Source organism: Gossypium raimondii, chromosome 6 (genome assembly GCF_025698545.1).
Source record: "Gossypium raimondii isolate GPD5lz chromosome 6, ASM2569854v1, whole genome shotgun sequence".
NCBI classification, from domain to species: Eukaryota; Viridiplantae; Streptophyta; class Magnoliopsida; order Malvales; family Malvaceae; genus Gossypium; species Gossypium raimondii.
This window is the reverse complement of record NC_068570.1, coordinates 58,182,597-58,202,074: the sequence shown is the minus strand read 5'-3', so window position 1 is coordinate 58,202,074 and position 19,478 is coordinate 58,182,597. Positions and strand designations below refer to the sequence as shown.

The 19,478-nt window shown below is 34.4% G+C and overlaps 3 protein-coding genes across 7 annotated transcripts; all 3 read left to right on the top strand.

The window, feature by feature from the left end:
- Positions 1 to 1,746: 1,746 nt before the first annotated feature.
- LOC105772650 (E3 ubiquitin-protein ligase KEG) lies at positions 1,747 to 5,458 on the top strand. Of its 2 annotated transcripts, XM_012594047.2 has the most exons (6): positions 1,747 to 1,823; positions 1,933 to 2,003; positions 3,117 to 3,487; positions 3,613 to 3,704; positions 3,780 to 4,253; positions 4,352 to 5,458. In XM_012594047.2, exons 3-6 carry the CDS (start codon positions 3,122 to 3,124, stop codon positions 5,262 to 5,264), a joined length of 1,845 nt encoding a protein of 614 aa, XP_012449501.1. In that variant the 5' UTR covers positions 1,747 to 1,823; positions 1,933 to 2,003; positions 3,117 to 3,121; the 3' UTR covers positions 5,265 to 5,458. The 2 variants fall into 2 exon arrangements, with proteins under 2 accessions (XP_012449501.1, XP_012449500.1); XM_012594046.2 differs by lacking the exon at positions 1,747 to 1,823 and having other exon boundaries at positions 1,837 to 2,003.
- An 802-nt stretch (positions 5,459 to 6,260) lies between these two features.
- LOC105772653 (uncharacterized) lies at positions 6,261 to 9,166 on the top strand. 2 transcript variants are annotated; one of them, XM_012594053.2, is made up of 5 exons: positions 6,261 to 6,651; positions 7,239 to 7,380; positions 7,857 to 8,092; positions 8,582 to 8,755; positions 8,863 to 9,166. In XM_012594053.2, exons 1-5 carry the CDS (start codon positions 6,469 to 6,471, stop codon positions 8,947 to 8,949), a joined length of 822 nt encoding a protein of 273 aa, XP_012449507.1. In that variant the 5' UTR covers positions 6,261 to 6,468; the 3' UTR covers positions 8,950 to 9,166. The 2 variants fall into 2 exon arrangements, with proteins under 2 accessions (XP_012449507.1, XP_012449508.1); XM_012594054.2 differs by having other exon boundaries at positions 6,265 to 6,651; positions 7,860 to 8,092.
- A 2,174-nt stretch (positions 9,167 to 11,340) lies between these two features.
- LOC105772652 (kinetochore protein NUF2 homolog) lies at positions 11,341 to 17,419 on the top strand. 3 transcript variants are annotated; one of them, XR_008196683.1, is made up of 12 exons: positions 11,341 to 11,899; positions 11,983 to 12,201; positions 12,737 to 12,827; positions 12,895 to 13,074; positions 13,603 to 13,692; positions 14,581 to 14,688; positions 15,528 to 15,581; positions 15,918 to 16,032; positions 16,129 to 16,286; positions 16,386 to 16,481; positions 16,899 to 17,024; positions 17,165 to 17,419. XR_008196683.1 is itself a non-coding variant. In XM_052632245.1 (11 exons), the coding sequence occupies exons 1-11, from the start codon at positions 11,736 to 11,738 to the stop codon at positions 16,971 to 16,973; spliced, it is 1,350 nt and encodes a 449-aa protein (XP_052488205.1). In that variant the 5' UTR covers positions 11,341 to 11,735; the 3' UTR covers positions 16,974 to 17,419. The 3 variants fall into 3 exon arrangements, 1 of the variants encoding a protein (XP_052488205.1); XR_008196684.1 differs by having other exon boundaries at positions 17,127 to 17,419; XM_052632245.1 differs by having other exon boundaries at positions 16,899 to 17,419.
- The last annotated feature ends 2,059 nt before the right edge of the window (positions 17,420 to 19,478 follow it).

Genomic DNA, 19,478 nt, shown 5'->3' with positions numbered 1-19,478 from the left:
AAGATTGTAATCTCGTCAATGATTAAAAAACATGTTCATATTTGATTGCCAAAATTTGTGAGAGAGGAAATTAGATTAGATATGGATCATCTCACCTTGAAGGAAGAACAACACTTTTTAATCTACCATCCAATGTTGCAAACAATCTGCACAAAGCCATTGCCTCCAATTAGGCAAAAACATCCATCCTTTTATTTTTAACAAAGAATTTAACTTCGAGGAAAAACTGTTTTAAAGAATAAATATACCTTGCATCACTATACAGATTACTATCTGAGAGTGCACTAATTAATGTAGACTTCCCCTGTTAATTGAGAAAAAGGGTAAATGTTGAGCATGAGAAAATAGAGGGAAAAAATACAAGATATCTCTAACTTGTTAGTCTGATTGAAACAAAATGCAGTTTTGGTCAGAATTTGGCCACCTACAGCATTTGTGTATCCTACAATAGTAACAGTAGCTTTGTGATGGTTGCCGGCGGTGTTACTGGTCGAACCTCGTCGGCCGAAACTATCTCAACCTGAGGTCGAGTCTGATCTTCTTCTTCTTCAAAGAGTATTGTTATTCAACGGGGATAAGACCTTACCGGAGGTGTCCATTAAAAAAGAAATTTCAAAAATCAAGAACAACAAAATCAAAGAAATGCAGACAAAGCAAAATAAATGCTATCAAATCAACAAAATCAAAACAAATGATGAAAGCATAAATCGTTAGAGCTTTGTTTGCATGTTCTATGCAGAAGTCTATGACAATAAATTAATGAAAAATACCTTCAAAAAGCAGACTCTAACAAAAGTAAAGGATAAAATGTAGCAGCTACAACCAAGAACAAAGCAAAAAAGAGGGGAGAAACCAGCAAGAACGATGGGAGAAATGGCTGTTTTGTTCCCAAATTTGAAAACAAATAAGATTGGGAAAGAAATTAGTTTAACTTTTAAGGATAAAATGGTAAAATAATAAATTAAAGTATGGGTATTTTTGTGCGCTAAAATACCTCATCGCCTTCTGGTGATGGAACTTTACCACCAAGAAAGATAAGGCTATCCGGTCAAGCAGTTTGTCTCAATCGTCTTGAAACCAAGACATCCAAACAACCATTGAATTCACTGTGGTTGTGGTGCAGTGAGATTGAAAATCAAGGCAAAAAATTTTAACGCACTGTATTGCAAAGGAATCCAAAGGAAGCCTAAATCTAATATATTACCAATTATCAAGATGGATCTTAGGTTGTATGTATACAAGACTAAAAGAACATTAAAGTCCCTTTGGATGGGGTTTGTTTATAGTATGGTGCATTTAACTTTTTTTTTTACTTTATAATATCGTTATAGTATTTAATCTTACATTTATTGTTATTTTATATTAACTGCACCGTAAATTCAAAATGACTCCAATAAAATAAAGTTGTGTTAACTGTAACTTTTGACACTTGGGATTTAATTAAGATATCTTTAAATTTGATTAATTTTACTTTTAAATTTGATTTAAAATAAAAATAAAAATACTCAAGCTTGCTAAAACACAATAAATACAAAAGGAAAAATTAAACCTTAAAAAGAGCCAACTTGATCCATGTTTTGAGCAAAAAGCCCAGAAATTTAGAAAATAAAGATAAATAATAATAAAACAATATAAATACTAAAACTATATATATATTATATACATAGGAAAATGAAGTGTTACTGTAACTTCCACGTATCTTTCAGTGGAGGCACAGTGTTACACAAGTGGCACAAGAAGGTTCATCTTCAAAAGATCCAAATGACGTGGCAAGCAGATGATCCTCGCAGCACCCAATATTCCATGTTGCCAGCAGTAACAGAGTAACCAAAACTCTCTCCTCTTGTTATTTTTCTCGAACTAGGAATCAAATTTGTCAATTTCTTTTAACATCAATTCTACTTTTAAAAAATTTCTTTATTTTTGTTTCAGCTATTGAAGTTCCGATTTCGCTTTGGGGAAGCCTCAACAGCCCGTTTTATCTTCCATTTTTTGCTTGTGAGGTTTGTTTCCTGATAAACTGTAGGAAATAGAACTTTTTTATGTTTATAATTTTTGACTGTTTGTTTCCAGGGAATCAAAATCTGGGGAAAATACTTAATTTCTTGAAATGGGTTATTATCAAAATGATTTATTTTTTTGGGTTCTGCAAGTTTGTTTGACTATATATTTCATTCACGTTTGAAACTGTAGGGAAAACCATTTTTTCCTCTTCAATTTCGAACTCTTAATTTCCAGGAAATAAAAACAAACAGAGAAGGGATTTAATTTTTCGTAATGGGTTACTACCAATTTATATTTTGGATTTCTAGGCAATAGATAATTTTGTTATGTATCGCTATAACATCAAAAACTGGATTTTTAGTTTATATATATACACACACACTATATACACATATACATTTGATATGCTTAATTTGTTGAATTGGTATTCCCTTGAGAGTTAAAATAAGGAGCAGGTTATTAAAGAAAATATAATAGTTTGTTTTCTTTCCTACAAATTGGTTTCATTGATTGTTAATCACTTAGCTGCCTTTGATTTTCTTTGTACTAAACTTTTAGTAAGAGCATGAGCAAATCATAATCTTAAAGAAATGATTATGAAGAAGAAAGGAGGTTTATTTGTTTTCTACTCCTAGCTTTTTTATTATCAAATGGATTTAGGGCATCAAATTGGGTCACATAGTATTAAAGCTCCTAAAATATATGCCAATGGTGCATTAAGTTCTTTAGGTCATGAGTATCCAGATTCGAGACCAATCATGCACAATTATATGTATAGGTCTTTGAGGCTCATCATGTGTGGGCTTTAGTCTAGTTTGTCTAGTTTAGTTTGTTGGCTTTAGTCTGGATTGTATCAATTCTTAGTTGGTTTGTAATGGTTTACTTCTACTTGCGGTTACTCAAACAGTCTGTTTATATTAGTTTGATACATGTGGTTACTCAGATTTGTTGTACTTATTGCAACACTTCAGAAAAGTATACCGACCCCATGTTTGGCGTATTGGTTATTGGTCATGGATGTGTGCGTGGCAGTGGTTTGCTCCTACTATTGGTATGCGGGTAGTACAAAGAAAAACTATGTTCTTTACTTTTTCTTATACCATGTTGTGTAGGAGGAATGCCTCAACGGATAAAAGCACCCAAGCAGGTCCCTTCCTTTGAGTATGAACTTTTTGAAGGGGACCCTGACCTGCTTAGGACTGTTGTGGCTACACCAACTCAAACTGCACCATGGATTGACCCTTCCTCATTGAAACTGAAGCATAGGATCGGTCGAGGACCTTTTGGCGACATTTGGCTGGCTACTCACCATCAATCAGGTTTTGATTTTCAAGAATATCATGAAGTTGCAGTTAAGATGTTGCATCCATTGAAGCAAGAACATATGCAAAAGTTCATTGATAAGTTTGAAAAGTTGTTCTTGAAGTGTAGAGAGCTCCCTGGTGTTTGTTGGTTGCATGGTGTCTCTGTTGTAAATGGAAAGGTGACCTTGCATACACACACACACATACACACACACACACATATGTATATGTATGTATGTATGTATGTATGTATGTATGTATGTATATATGTATGTTCATTCTAACTCTGTATTTGATTTTACAGATTTCCATTGCTATGAGATTTTATGAAGGATCTGTGGGTGATCAAATGGCTCAATCAAAAGGAGGCAAGCTCTCACTGCCTGATATCTTAAGGTAATAAATTGTTATACATATTTCTACGCTCTGAAGCACGGGGTGCCATTAAATTGAGCTCCTTGATATTTACAGGTATGGGAGCCAATTAGCAAAAGGGCTCATCCAGTTACACTCAATAGGGTTGTTGGTTCTCAATATGAAGCCTTCCAATTTCCTTATAAGTGATCATGATCAATTAGTTCTTGGAGATTTTGGAATCCCTTATCTACTTCTCGGGATTCCGTTGTCAGACTCTGATATGGCACTTAGGCTTGGAACTCCTAACTACATGGCTCCAGAACAGTGGGATCCTGAAGTACGAGGTCCTTTATCTTTGGAGACTGATGTTTGGGGATTCGGGTGTAGTGTAGTGGAGATGTTGACTGGTGTTCAGCCATGGTTTGGGAAATCGTCTGAAGAAATTTATCACTCGGTTGTGGTTAGGAAAGAAAAACCACATGTACCGAGTGGCTTGCCTCCAGCTGTTGAACATGTTATCAATGGTTGCTTCGAGTACGGTCTTAGAAATAGACCGTTGGTTTCAGACCTTTTACTTGTCTTTGAAAGGTATGTGCTTTTCACCTTTCTTTTAGATTCAACGGTTTATTATATTTTCATGAGAATAACATATTTTAACCACTGATAATTTGAGGCTCGATTTGCAGCTCACAACATGCTATTCATGGCGATGGAGGATGGGTTGGCCTCGGAAGCCGACCAATCAAAGAAAAATCAGTTGGTAATGGTTACACCACTTGGTATCTCTCCAAGGATCACCTTCAAGTGGGCGATACAGTTCGGTCAAGAAGCCCTCTGAATGCCCGCAGACCTCATACCGTGGATGTTCGGGAAGGAACTATTGTTGGTTTAGATGGTGATGCTGATAAGAATAGCTTTGCTCTGGTGAAAGTTCCCGGAATGCACAATGCTCTCCGAGTCCAGGAGTCAACACTCGAGAGGGTCACATTTGGTTTTGCCGTCGGCGACTGGGTCCGCTTGAAACAAGAAACCAATACCCATTCTCCTGTGGGAATACTACATGCCGTGCAGCGCGACGGAGCCGTGTCAGTGGGATTTTTAGGACTAGAGACTCTCTGGGTAGGCAAGGCTTACCAGCTTCAAATGGCTGAACCTTACTATGTCGGGCAGTTTGTGCGGCTCAAACCAAATGTGGTTACTCCTCGGTTCGAATGGCCACGGAAGAGTGGAGGAACATGGTGCAGTGGAAGAATTTCAGAAATACTTCCAAACGGGTGCCTCGTCGTAGAGTTTCCAGGTAGATTTGTTTTCGGAAACGAACCCAACAGCTTCCTAGCCGACCCCAACGAAGTGGAATCGGTGTCTTTCGATACTTGTCCTGGTATAGTCGAGAAATACCATCATGTTGAGGATTTCCATTGGGCGGTGAGACCACTAGCAATTGCCTTTGGTTTATTTACAGCCGTGAAGCTCACTATATCGATGGGGCGCGGGATAAGCGCACGACTGAAGAAAAACCGGCCGAATGGCCAAGACAGTGGCGTCCGGAAGTCGGGATGGAGGAGGATATTTAGAGATGCTAGTTCCACCACCAAGTAAATTAAGGAAGAAGTGTTGATCTAAGATGAAACAAAGCACATATAAATAAGGTTGTGAATAAGTAGCAGACAAAGGTGTGTAAATATATATAATGAAGTCTGAATGTGTTTGAAAGTGGGATGACATTGAGATTGCTTGCTTGTATCGGCATTTTCAATATGCCCATTCTGGTTTTTAACTGAAGTTTCTTAAAATCCATAAATATTTAAAAACAGATAGGAAAAATCATTAAAAAGTAAGGAAATAATAATAAAAATATGTAAATATTCATTTTGTATTTAATTAATTTTATCGACTTAAGTGAATTAACTTCCTTTTTAACCGAATATTCTCCATTTATGTAAATTAAAAATTTTAATTATTTGTTTTATATTTAAAATAAAATTGGTAGTATTTTAAATTGATAGGATAAAAATATTTGGTTGAATATTTACATGCATTATTAAAATATTAACATAGATAATATATAAAAAGGAATTTAAATACATTTTATACTACTGTTTAATTATAGATTTTACAAATATACTTTTTATTGTTTAAAAATTTATTTTGTATTTATATGTAAGAATTATGATCTTATTAAAATATTTAGTTAATTAAATTTATTTATAATCATATTTATAAATAAAATTAAAAGATTTTATCAACTTTAAAGCTCCTTCTATTAAAATTTTACACACAAAAATTAAAATTTATATTGAATTAATTTATATTTAAAATATTTTAAATAGAATATTCTATTTTAGTATAAATATAAAATCTTAATTTTTATATAATAAATTTGTATTTAGTTTTATAAATATTTATATAACTCAATATAATATATTTATTGTATATTATCTATATATAAAAAATCTGGAGCAGCAACGCGCCAACCCGCAGCTCCTTTAGAATCTATTCCACGCGCCCGTTACCCAGATTTTCAAAAGAAAAAAAAAAACCAAAAATGAAAAACGAAAACCGCACCGTTTTAACCCATTTCCTTTCTTCTCCAACCAGTCCACAATCGCGATATAAAGAAACCCCTCACATTTTAAGCCAAACCTAAGTGCGAATTTGAATCCCATCGGTTTCTCATCAACCAAACAGAAAATTTCAGTCTACAATTCGAATTTTCGTTTTCTAAGTTAAAATAGAAGGGGAGTGAGGGATTGAGACTGATAGCGATAAGGAGATACTGTTTTTTTATTTGATTTAGCGAAGGATGTCTGCGGCAGTGTGCGGGAGCAAGAGATCGTTCTTCGAAGATATCCCGTCACCGCCATCGGCTTCTTCCTCTAAGAAGCTCCGGCGCTGCTCGCCGTCGTCTCCTTCTTCTGTTCGTTTGTCTCCGTCGCCATCTGCTCTCAATCACCTCCAATCTATCTTCCCTCACATGGACCCCCAGGTATATCGCCTTTTTTAGTTAATGTTGTACTTGTATTCGTTAAGTATATTCCTTATCGTATTTAACAATTTTGATTTCAGAAATCTGTGAATAAGGTAAAACTGTTTCTTGGTTTCTTGCTTTAGTTTTCATTTCTTGTTTAAACTCTCATCCAATTAGATTTTATAATTGTTTCCTATTGTGTTTTAAAGGAAAAGAAGTAAGTTTTGTCTTCATTTGATAGTCTAACAATTGTAATTGTGTGGATTTAGCCCATGAAAGGGGCTGCTAATTGAAAACATCTGATGTTGGCATGTATTCCGGTCCTGGATTAAGTTGGAGCATGTAGTTGGTTGCTTGTATGATTATCATTAATCAATTCTTTGAGTAGGGTTTTCTTTATTAGTTCCATGACTGTAAATAAAATTGTATATGATGTTTTACTTATTTTACAGAGTAAAAGATTTAGATTTTTTGTCTTCTTTCTGTTACATAGATTTTAATCGGTTTAGTTTTATTTTTCCATTATTGATCGAGGGATTGTTATTGGCTGTTGAAATAGTGATTCATCCATTTCTTACATTATAATTAGCAATTATTCGTTTCAGCTTCTGGAGCAAGCGCTATTAGAATGTGGCAATGATATAGACACTGCCATCAAGAAGCTGGAGGATCTTTGCTTAGGAGCAGCAGAGGCTAGAGGGGGAAAGACTTGTACCGTTGAGGAACTGGGCACAACTGCTGAGCAGGGTATACCCCTTTTTTTTTGCAATTGTATTCATTTAAATTTAGCATTGCCAGCTGAGTTTCCAATCAATATTATTTTTACTTATAGTTTAATGGTTGGTTTGCAAAAGCGTTTCTATGATGAACTGGAAATGTTATATTATGCATCTAATTGATGAATATGCTTTACAAATCAATAAATGCAAAATTAAGTCTTCCGCCACTAGTTGCCATTTCTTCTTTCAACTCTTATCAGAATCAATAAATTGAATCAAGTGAAAAATCTTCATTTTAGTTTTGACATCCTATGTCCAAGTCCTTAGCTTTATGCATCCAAGTTCCAATATTGTATTATGGTTATAATCGACAACATGTACTACATTGAAGGCTGATACCACAACATCAATTATTCTGTGTTAATTGTTGTGCTGTGTGTGATATGCCATCTGTTTAAGCTGGACAGTCATCACTTTGTAAATGGAATCTCACATCTGCATTAGCAGGTATATTGACTAATAATGGAGAAGCTGTTGCTGCTGCTGTGACTATTCAGAATCCATCAGCCTCTGAAAATATGCCTGCTGATGGTGCTGAATGGGTGGACTTGTTTGTGAGGGAGATGATGAGTGCCACAAGTGTGGATGATGCGAAATCCCATGTCTCTAAATTGCTTGCAGTTTTGGAGAATTCCATAAGTAAACGTGCTGCAGAAGAGACGGCACAAAATTTTCAAAAGGTGTTATCTCGTAACCATCTTTGGATCTCTATCTATCATTCTTTTCTAGACTAGCCAGAAGTCTGCAAACGTATGAAGCAACTTTTAGACAAAATGCTACACGGACACTCAATGTTGGTTATTGACATGAACATGATTGAAATTAATAGGAATCAATATGATCTGCAATGAAATGTGTGTGATTATGATGCTAAGGTCAGCCTGCCTTTACATCAATGTGTCAGACATGTGCGAGGTCTTGTTGGTGATTGTGAATAGGTGTAACCTGGTGGGTCTTTTGGTCATGTCGAGTGCAGAGCTGGCCTATTTAATCGGTCGTTGTATTGAACATACAAGTGTCAGATGTTAGACACCTGAGTTCAATCAACATAGGTTTTCCACATCATGAAATCAAACACAGGCTTATAATAAAATTTCTTTTTAGTACTGAACTGAAGCTGTTAAAAATAAGTAATAACTTTGTTTACTCATTTGTGTTCTTTTTTCCAGGAAAATCTCATGTTAAAGGGACAAATCGAAGCGATGATTCAAGAAAATACAGTCCTCAAACGTGCAGTGGCAATCCAACATGAACGACAAAAGGAGTATCAAGATAAAAACCAAGAGTTAGAACATTTAAAGCAATTGGTGTCTCAATACCAGGAACAGATGCGAACTTTAGAGGTCAGAAGCAAAATCTTTTAAATCTCTTCAATCAATAAAATGTTGCCCGTAATATCGTGTCGATTTTAAGGAACTCATCTCTATGTTTCGCTTGTATTACTTGACAGGTAAATAACTATGCATTGATGATGCATTTGAGACAGGCACAAGAAAGCAACTCGATCCCGGGACGGTTCAACCCGGATGTCTTCTAAAGAACAAAAAGATGAAGTGGTTTAAGGTAGTAAGCTGTGACTGGTATAATTAGCACAACAATGCTTTTTTCATAATCTGTTTTTTGCTTTGAGTTGATATATGCTTAGTAATAAGGTGTTTGTTTGATTTAGAACCTCCCTCTTCGGTTTGTTAAAGGACTCCTATCATTTTTAATATTTCAAAGTGATTCAATTGAATGATAAGATTACTTTTGTATATCCAGAAATTACCAACCATTGTAATTGTTTTAAAAATCACCATTTTACTCCATATCCAGAAATGTGTTCTCATTTTTCTTGGATACGGTATATCATTAGTCCTTAGAATTCCTGTCCCTTTCACTTTCTTTTTCTATCTCTCATTTCGCAAAATCTTGCTTCTCTTCATTTACCTAAATTATCTCATCAACAAAATCAAAAGCAGCATTCTGCAAATCAAAACCAAAAGCTTTATCCTTCCATCTGACATTGGTTATTAAATTGACTTGATGTTATTGTACTCGTTTATGGATACTAATCTTTTGTACTGTTTGCTGAATTATCACTTGAAATTCTCTAATCAGATTTTTTTTTTTAAAAAAAATTTAACATTCCAGTGACTTAAAAGAAAACTTTTAAAATAATATGCTGATTATTTTTCAAACAACCTCGAACTGCATTTTTTTTTTCATTTTTCCTGATTATAATCATATCCTAATTGCATGCTAATTTTGTCATCAAATGATGATAACCATTCCAAACCTTTGTTCAGATAATTAGCAATATTTGGTCCAACTATCTATGGACCATTTATTGGAAGATAGGCACATTAAAAAAAGAAAAGAAAAAGAAAGGGTCCTTAATTTACTTTGTTTAGCTGGCAAATAAATAGAAAATTAACACCATAACTTCAAGCAATTGATTTTGTGCATATTGGAAACTTGGATCAAGGAGATTGTTCTTATTTTCTTAATGCAACGAGTAAGAGGGTCAGTACTCTTCGTTTTTGTTAAAATATGTATGTTTTATATTTAGGTTCGATTATATTTATATAATATATGATCTTGTAGATATGTAAAAAATTTTAAAATATACAATTATATCTAATAGTCATACTAGATTTGGGTTATTGATAAATTGAAATTTTTCTCTTTAATTAAACAATAATTGGTTCATTTATGAGATAAATTGAGGAAGCCTCATGTTAATCTTGTTTAACTGAAAGAATCTTATTGAAGTTTTATGAACTGGCTTCCATTGTTGGATTTAGTTGTTCCTATAATTTCTTCTTGCTTTTGGCGTTTCATTTTGAAATATTAAGAGTTCCTGTCTAATGCATCTTTAAATATATGACACTGTAAATTCCGGAATACCAAAAGAAAAAGTTCTTTAATAAATATATTCATGTCAAATATATGTTCCAACAAATGATCGTAACGATTTAGTTGAAAAATTTACGGTTAATGTGCGGTATTTTGTTTAGAAAACACGAACCAATTTTTTAATATAGTTTTTTTATATTTTCTATATGTTAAAATTAGTCTCTACGTTCTTATTTTTAAAAAATTTAATTTTTCGAGTGAGGTAAGGTTGTAGATTAGTTTTAACAAATGAAAAACATAGAAAAATCATATTACAAGAAATTAAAATGAAAAATAAAAAAAGTTAAAAGAACATAAAAGAAAAAAATTAATTGTTAAAATGAAAAAAAAGGATCAATATACAATTTAATCTAAAATTTTTATTTGAAATGATTATTTGATGTGTCACATCACCTTACAGTTTTGCCATTAATAGTAATTAATGACTCATTGATTAAAATGTTATAACATGATAACGTAATTCCTATTCGAAGAGTGCATAATCGCATGGATAAGCCACGCTACCCCGTCAATTTGGGATCCAATTCGGGATTTTCCTTGGAGGGTATTAGTAAGGAATTGGAATGTAATAATATTGATTCACATAGGAGGAAAATGTTCTCTATTGATTCAAATACTGTACCTATGGGATAGGGATAGAGAAAGAGGAAAATCGAAGATTTCACATACTACTTTTGATCAAAAGATCAATCTGATTTATTTCGTACCCTTCGCTCAATGAAACCTATGGGACTTAGGGAATAATTGAAGTGAATAAAAAAAAGAAATCAAAAAAAGAGGGGAAAAATAATAAAAATAATAAATAAGTAAGTACAAATGAAGTAGAAGAACCCATATTCCAAATGAACAAATTCAAACTTGAAAAGGATCTTTCTGAATTAAAATGGTAATATTTCAAATATAAATGACTAAAATGTAAATTGGATAAACAAAAGTGACTAATTTGGTAGTTTACCCATATATAAAAAATCTTGAGCAGCAACGCGCCAACCCGCACTTTTTTAAAAAAATACCAAAAATGAAAAACAAATAATTCCATTCCCTTTCTTCTCCAACCAGTCCATAATCGCCATATAAAGAAACTCCTCACCTTCTAAGCCAAGCCTAAGCCCGAATTTGAATCCCATCCGTTTCCCATCAACCAAACAGAAAATTTCAGTACGAAATTCTAATTTTCGGTTTGTAAATTAAAATAGCAAGGGAGTGAGGGGTCGAGACTGATAGCAACAACGAGATACTGTTTTTTATTTGATTTAGCAAAGGATGTCTGCGGCAGTGTGCGGGAGCAAGAGATCGTTCTTACTCACCGTTTAATTCACCTTGTTTTATTTATTTTTTCCAGTTTTAATTTTGCCCCCTAACACTCTCACCGATATTTATCCTTCACTTTCTCGGCAACCAACCACTCGAATTCGAACCCAGGAAATGTCGTCATTCGATTACCCTATACTCTCACGTAGTGACATAATTTCAATCCTGGCGGAGTCACAGATCGCCGCCGTCACTGACAACGATTTCAAGAATATCAAACCCGATTTCGTCTCTAATCTTTACACGCGCCTCCTTATCTACCTCGACGCTCTCAACGAGTCCGCTCCTTCTCCCCATAGAACTAATTTCCTTTCTTCTTTTTCTTTTGATATTTTTTTATAATATTATTTACTTTTTGCAGGGAAGACCAAGGGCAAGTTGAGTTTTCAGCATTGGAGCAAATTGAGAACCCGGATCTTCTAATCGGGTCATTCCAGGTTATGAATTTGTATTGCAGGCTAAGAGAGGTGATGGCTTCTCTTAATTGTCCGATGCAATTTAACCTTAGGGATTTGATCAAACCTGATCCGCGTCGGACCGAGCATTTCCTCAGCGGAATCCTCAATTTTTGTCTTTATAAGTACGCATTGCCTGGCTTGAAAAGTTTTGGTTTTGATTTGCTTCAGTTTTAGTTGCCTCATTTAGTGGTTAGGTTTAGAAACAAGAAATTGTTATATAGCCCTCTTTAATCAGTTCAGTTGTAGGTTCAAGTAGTTTGGATGTGAAATGTTTATTTAAATTTACTATGTCAGCATAGAACATAAATGGTTTTATAGTTTTCAATAATTTGAAATGTTTTATTAACTTCTGAATCCTTGTAATTAGCATGGAAAAGCCTATATGATGTGTCACGTTGTGGTTTTCTGGGATGATTGATATATCATTCTGCTATAAAAGGAATGATGATGTTAGGCATGATATTCTAAGTAGTAATTTACGTTTTTAAACCATGCAATATGCAGATATTTTTAATCCCAATTTTCTCAGATTAGTTTTCTTTTCTGATGGCCTTTTATTAGAGATTCTGGTTCAGAGTAAATTTCCTTTAATCAGTTTTCCAATCTTTTCCAGCCTTGCATGCATTAAGGTATTGTGTTTGTTGATTTCCATCTCAGAGAAACAAAAATGAATCTTCTAAGACCGATTGTAGAGGAACTGGCCCTTCTAGATGATCAGCGGAAGGAGTGGGAGGCTAAGATTTCTCAGGTATTTGCAGAATGACATGTGATACTTTAGCATAAAGATCAATTTTCACCGTATCTCTGCCATGCAGTTGAATGAAGAGATTGCAGGTTACAGTGAAGCAAGAGAAAGGGAGTTACCACTAGTTCAAGAGATAGAATCAAAAGTTAAAGAATTGCGTGAGATGATTGCTGGCCTCAACAGTAACCAGATGTCACTGAGAACTTCTTTTCGGAATTTGAAGGAGAAGACTGGGCAAATGGATGAGAAGGTTAGAATGTTAGTACTCCTTACAAAAGCTTTATTTCACTGACGTAGACATGGTGGCAAGTGTTCAACTTTGAGAGGAGAGTTAACCTATACATGTTTTTCAAGTTGACATTTAAGAAAATACTTATACTCCAAAGTTTTTGACCATATTATGTGCTTAGATTTAGATCTGTCATCTGTGTCTACAAATTATGGATAACTAAAGATTTTGTGCTGTGTGTTGTCAATGTATTTTCACCTAAGTAAACCATGTCTTTGAACCTGAAGGATTTTTTCATTGTAGTGTTTGATCTGGGTTCCTATTAAAATGGTGAGATACATCATATTCGTCACTTGTGTGGAGGATCTTCTTTTTTTCTTTTTTATGATTAGACCACCATTTGATCCTAATGTAGATTCCCTTTCTCAGTAACTGTTTTAAAATTTTAGGTTCAATGTGATTTTGGCTTTATACGTGCATTATAGTTTCTCCTCTTTAAGTGTGAGTGCTATTTATTATTGCTTTTTATGACAAGCCTCTTCTTTACAGATTTCTAAGGCAGAGTTTGACCTGGTTCAAAGTGTCCAAGAAAATGCAAATCTGCGTTCAAAAATAGTTCAGTCACCAGATAAACTACAGGTGCATATCTCCAAATGGGATTCTCGTATGAGTTTATTTTTTTGTGGTTTGTGTTTTTATATATGGTTATTTATTTTTCTACCAGTGGTATTGTGCAATTACACTTTTAGTCTCAGGATTTGGAAAATTCTAGCTTACACCGAGACACATTATACATAGCTGTCCTAATTGTTGTGAACAAAAATTGTATCTGGCATGCATGACTAGGGCATCTAACTTTGATAGAAAACATAAAATAGAATCATGTTCCACTGAGGACCTAATTATCCTGCTAGCATATGTACCCTGATTTATGTGTTTGCTATCAAGCTTGAAACCACCTTTATATTACTATAGTATTGTTGTCATCTAACCTTTCATGCACATCTAAAACTTTACATGATTTTCTTTTCCTTTTCTGGTTGTAGGCGGCTTTTTCTCATGCCCTCTTATTGCTTGTTACTTTCGTCTTTCGCACTTTTTATTTAATCATTATTTTTCATCTTTGTTAGAACCATGGAGTAGTTGCATATCCGATTTGGCACCTTTCAATTCTTATCACATCCTTTCAAGTAGAGGTGTCTATACTTGTACATTTTTCTAGTATCTAAAGTTTCAGTTTTGATTCAACTTTGTTTCAGTTTTTGATTCAACTTTGTTTTAGATCTTTCAGGCATATGGCAAGCGCCATAATCATCATGCAGCATTTAAAGTTGTTTTCCTTTAGCATTTATATGAAAAGTAAATATAGTGCTAATCACTTTTCTTTGGTAAATTGTCATGTTGATTGGAGTATTTAATGTAGGTTAGTTAGCTTGTTATTCACTGCTTTGTGGATGGTATGACTGCCCTTTTGCACTAAAACATTATTCTCCGTGTTTCTTTCTATACTTTTATTTTGCCAAAAAGAGAGCTTTAGAGGAGAAGAAATTAGCTCGAGATGAGGCAAAGTATGCTGAAAGGTCGGCTATGCAGTCTTTTCAGGAGAAAACTGCCACTGTTGAGGTCTACAGCAAGGTATGCTTATTGTCATAAACCATGGTATCACGTGTCATTGTCAGACTTATCATCATTCATCTGAAAGCTGAGTGGATGAGAGTTTAGCTTGCATTATTTCATTTAATTAAATGCATTCCTACATGTGACAGAATGCATCACGACAATGTTCATAATTTATTATTCTTAATATTAGAAGAATGCACAGTTATCTGTTTCATGTAAGAGTTAAAAATTGCACACCTCACCTTTTGTGCAAGATCCTGTTGTCTTCTGTTTGAATCTCCGTCCTCATTGTGTTCAATCATATGTTATCGGTGAACTTCTTGCTTCACTCTCTCTTTTGTATCCTGTTCTGTTGGAAAAATCCGGAATCATGTATTGCTCCTAAAAGATAGGATTCTGTTGGGAGCCTTAGACAAATAATATGAGCAGGGATGAAAGCATGTTCACATGCATGCATTTGAGTTATGAACAGATTGATCTATCATTGGGCTATCAAACTTTAGATTTTCCCTTAGGAAGCTTGCTTCTATTTTCTTTCATACTGTTAAATCTGAACTTTTGTGTATCTATTAGCAATCAAAGTAAGCACTTTTTCCTTCACATTTCAACCAATTATTGTTGAAATGTGTACATTTTTATCAAACAAAGGTGACAAAATATCTCAAATAGCAGAAATAAATGAAACATTACTAGTTAACGATACATCAGAAGAGCCAACTAGAAAGATATTCAGAAAGCTAAATATCTGGAAAAGCATTAAAGTGCATGGGCATCTAGTTGACATGAACGCATTATAAACTTCATATGGTAGAAAGCGACGGATAACTTATTATTGATATTGGGTGTTGCTACAGGCTCTAAAGAAAATGTCGAAGCACTTTGCCTTGATGCAAGCTATACATGAACAGGTACACAGACTGTGGGCCAGTTCCCTTTTTGTGCTTTTCTCTAAAACTGAGTAGCAATGTCTTTGGCCTCCACTATTAAGTTTTCTATGGCTTGTCTTTTGGAACAAAATCCTCTCCCATCCCCTTCTCAGAAAAAGAAAAAAAAGGGGGGTGGGGGGTGGGGTGGGGGGAACAAAATAAACCTACTTGATTTTCAAATAAATATCAGTTTTAGCTTTTAATAAAGTTGCAACTCTTAATTGTTCCTAAAAGGAAAAGTTTTGATTTTTGAATGCTAGCCTTTTTACTTTGCTTGAGAACCACTTAATAAGTTTATAGCATTGTTCATTTGAATAGGTGAACTCTGCGAAATCAGTTGAAAAAGAATGCAAGGGTTTGAAAGCTAAGTTAAGTGATGATGTTGTGTTAGACAAGTCACTTGAAGCTAAACTGATTGAACGGCAAGGAAAAGGCAGGTTCTTATTCCAGCTATGTTGTATTATTGTCTGTTTTTAAATTTAAACCACTATGTAGCTGCTTAAACCTTTTATCTTTATTATTTTACTAGTTGTACAATTGGAAGAACACAAAAGGCAGTTACAAAAAGAAAGCGATCTCAAGTTTGAGGAATCTACCAAACATTTGAACAGTGTGAAGTCGGAGGTGTTGTCTAAGCGGTGTGAGCTGGAAGCAAGGCAGAAGAAGGTTGAAGATGTGGTAGCAGAGGTAATTGACATGTCTTTTTATTCCATGGTACCACATTGTCTCTACTTTCTACCAGAAGTTGCTCAACAACTCCCCATTTGTATTTCTTAAATTTATTAGGTGGACTCCATAACGTTAAAGACCAGTATGGTAAGAGAATCTGGAGCTGCTAAAGTTCAGCAATTGATTAGTAAGTGTGAAGAGATTGTAAAACAGGTACTGTATCGCTTATGTTAACCTTGAATCTGTCTTTACATGTGTGCTTATCAAAAAAATTGAATATTTGTTCTTTGGTTCATTCAACCGGTAAAAATCTTGTTGAACTAGGACTATTAGAAGAGCTCGATTTAGTTAGAATAGAATTATTGTTTGATAATTATCAGAAAAAATAAAGAATTATTAGTAAATATTTTCTTTCAAGCTATGGAGGATGTGAGATTGCAATATCTGGCCGTCAAGAATAATAATGCCTTGTTGTTGTTGTTATTATTACTACTTCTGCTGCTGTTGTTGAGCTGTGTTCGTCTGTGTTGTCTTATGCTGAGTTCATTGTATATTTGAAATTTCATTTGTTTTAGTTGATATAAGGCTTGAATCTAACCTCATGAGCTGAAAATGTTAATTTGAGTGCAGTTTCAACAATATTCATCTTCTATTGGGCTCCTCTTGCCAGTGGATGGGAATGGAACAAATACAACATTTGATTGAGTAGCTATAACCAGCCTTCAACTTTAATTTGAGGAAGCCACTCGATTGTGTGTAAGTTGTTATTAGTGCGTAGCAGTAATATATATTGATTTGGTCTCTTATTGCTACTAATTTCAAATAATTCTAATATCAACTTTTTATGGTGTTCCGTAGAAGATATGTAAGGTAGTTACAGTTTAAAGTTGTAACAGGTTTTAGTAGATCGAAGTCGTAAAGCATCCAAGTCAGGCTCAGCTCAACTGGATTTAGTTTGTACCCTTTTATATGTATGTATTTAATTATTGGCATGTACCTAGGTTGAGTCTCAAGACTCGGTGCACATTTGATAGTTTTGATAGGTTGAGTTTTGTGATCTAATGGATACTTTGATTCTTTTGGTATGTTTTGGTGGTATGGACCTACAACGTCTTAATTGATAAAAGTTTAGATTCGATTCTTAACTCCAAGTTTGATTACTTTTAATCTCTAAATGTATCGAATAATATCATTTGGCATTCATTAAACATGTTTTTGTTTGAATGCCAAGTTGCTTAGTATTGGAAGTTAAATTTTGTTTTAGTTGTACGGTAACCTAATGTGGCATCATGCATTTAGATCTGGCGACTAGGTCGAGTGTAGGGTGTCATAGCATACAAACTTAATTGACTACTAACTAATTACTTCAGTTACTAACAACTTAATTGTAACATGTATACCACTCTTCAACATATATAACACGTGGTGGTTATTGAAAAATATCAATCTTTAGTAGCATGTGTCATCAATCCAAGTTTCTTTCGTGAATAAGAAAGGACACCTTCAGTCAATGGCTCTGTCAATATGTCAGCAATCTGCTCACTTGTTGGCATACAATTAACCTCAAGCTTCTCATCTGCCACATGATCTCAAACAAAATGTAACTGAAGCTCCACTTGCTTTGATCTGGCATGTAACACAGGATTACTAGACATAGCAACCACACTTGTATTGCCACACAATAGTACAGGAACTGTTTCAAGATCAACTCCAAGTTCTGCTAAGAGTGGCTTAATCCAAACCAACTCAAAAATAGTATTAGCTACACTCTTATATTATACCTTGGCTGTAGATAAAGCTACCATAGGTTGTTTCCGTAGGCACCATGAAATAGGATTACCCCCAAGAAAGATTATTTATCCTGAAGTGGAACTTCTATCCCTAATCAGCATCTAATATGCCACTTGCTCGTAGATTGAGGATGCTTGAACAATAACCCTTGATATGTAGTCCCCTTACAATATCTCAAGATCCTCTTCACTGCTACACAATGTGAGGTACAATATTGGTTCATGTATTGACTAACCTTATTCCCACTATATGTGATTTCTGGTCAAGTAGCTGGAAGATACTGAGGCTTCCCAACTATGCTAGGATCTTCCAATAAGCTGCCATCAATGGTTAACAGCCCTGGTGAACTAACCATAGGAGTAGGCATTGACTTGCAATTCTCATTCCTGCATCTTAAAGCAGCTCAATAATGTATTTCTTTTGGTGCAACATCTTCCCACTAAAACTTTGTGTCTATACTCCAAGATAGAAACTTATTTCTCCAAGGTCATGATTCAATTTCAGCATGGTCATCCCCACTGATGACAATATCATTTGCGTATACCAGGAAGTATGCTCTTCTTTATTCTTTCCTTGGAATAAATAAAGATACATCAGCTTTACATTGTAAAAATCCCAAACTAACAAGGTACTTTTTGAGTTTTCAAACCACGCTTTTGGGGCTTGATTTAGACCATATAAAGCCTTTATGTAACCGACAACCAATTGTCTACCACTACCATATGTCTTCTCAAACCTAAGAGCTTGCATCATATACACCTGTTCCCTTAAATCACCATTTTTAAAGGCATTATTAATGTCAATTTGCCTCCCCTTCCAACTATTAGTGAGAACTACTTTCACTTGGAATTCTGATTGTGCTATCTTTTACGACAATGCTATAGTTCTCTATGAAGTCAAGTCATTATCAGCAGTCTTAGGAGTAGTCTACTAAGCTAGCTTTATAACAAGCTATACTACCATCAAGACGTCTCTTAATTTTGAATAAACATCTACAACTCATTGCCTTCCTCTTTGCTTCATCAAAACACTTCATCTATATCTCAAAATTCAAACTTGTTAATAGTTGAAGTGTTTTGAGATATAGATGAAGGAAAGATTGGTGTTGCTATTGAGTTTGAATTTTGAGTTGTGAGTGAATTAATAGAAGGTATTGATGTTGAGGAAGCTAAGGTGTTTGAAGAACTTAGATTTGATGTTGAATGGGTTCTTATTATAGGTGAAGGTAAAGGATTTTGTGCACTAGAGTTTGACGTCAATGGAATGAAAACTCAAGCACCCCTCGTCAGTTACTTAATTGGTCACAGTTCTTAAGATGTTACTCATAACCTTAGGTGGAGTAATTAGTGCTGTTTTTTTTTTTTTCTCTTTTTTTATTTTATTTTTTCTTTATTTTTTGAGAAGAAAGAAAGTAAAGCA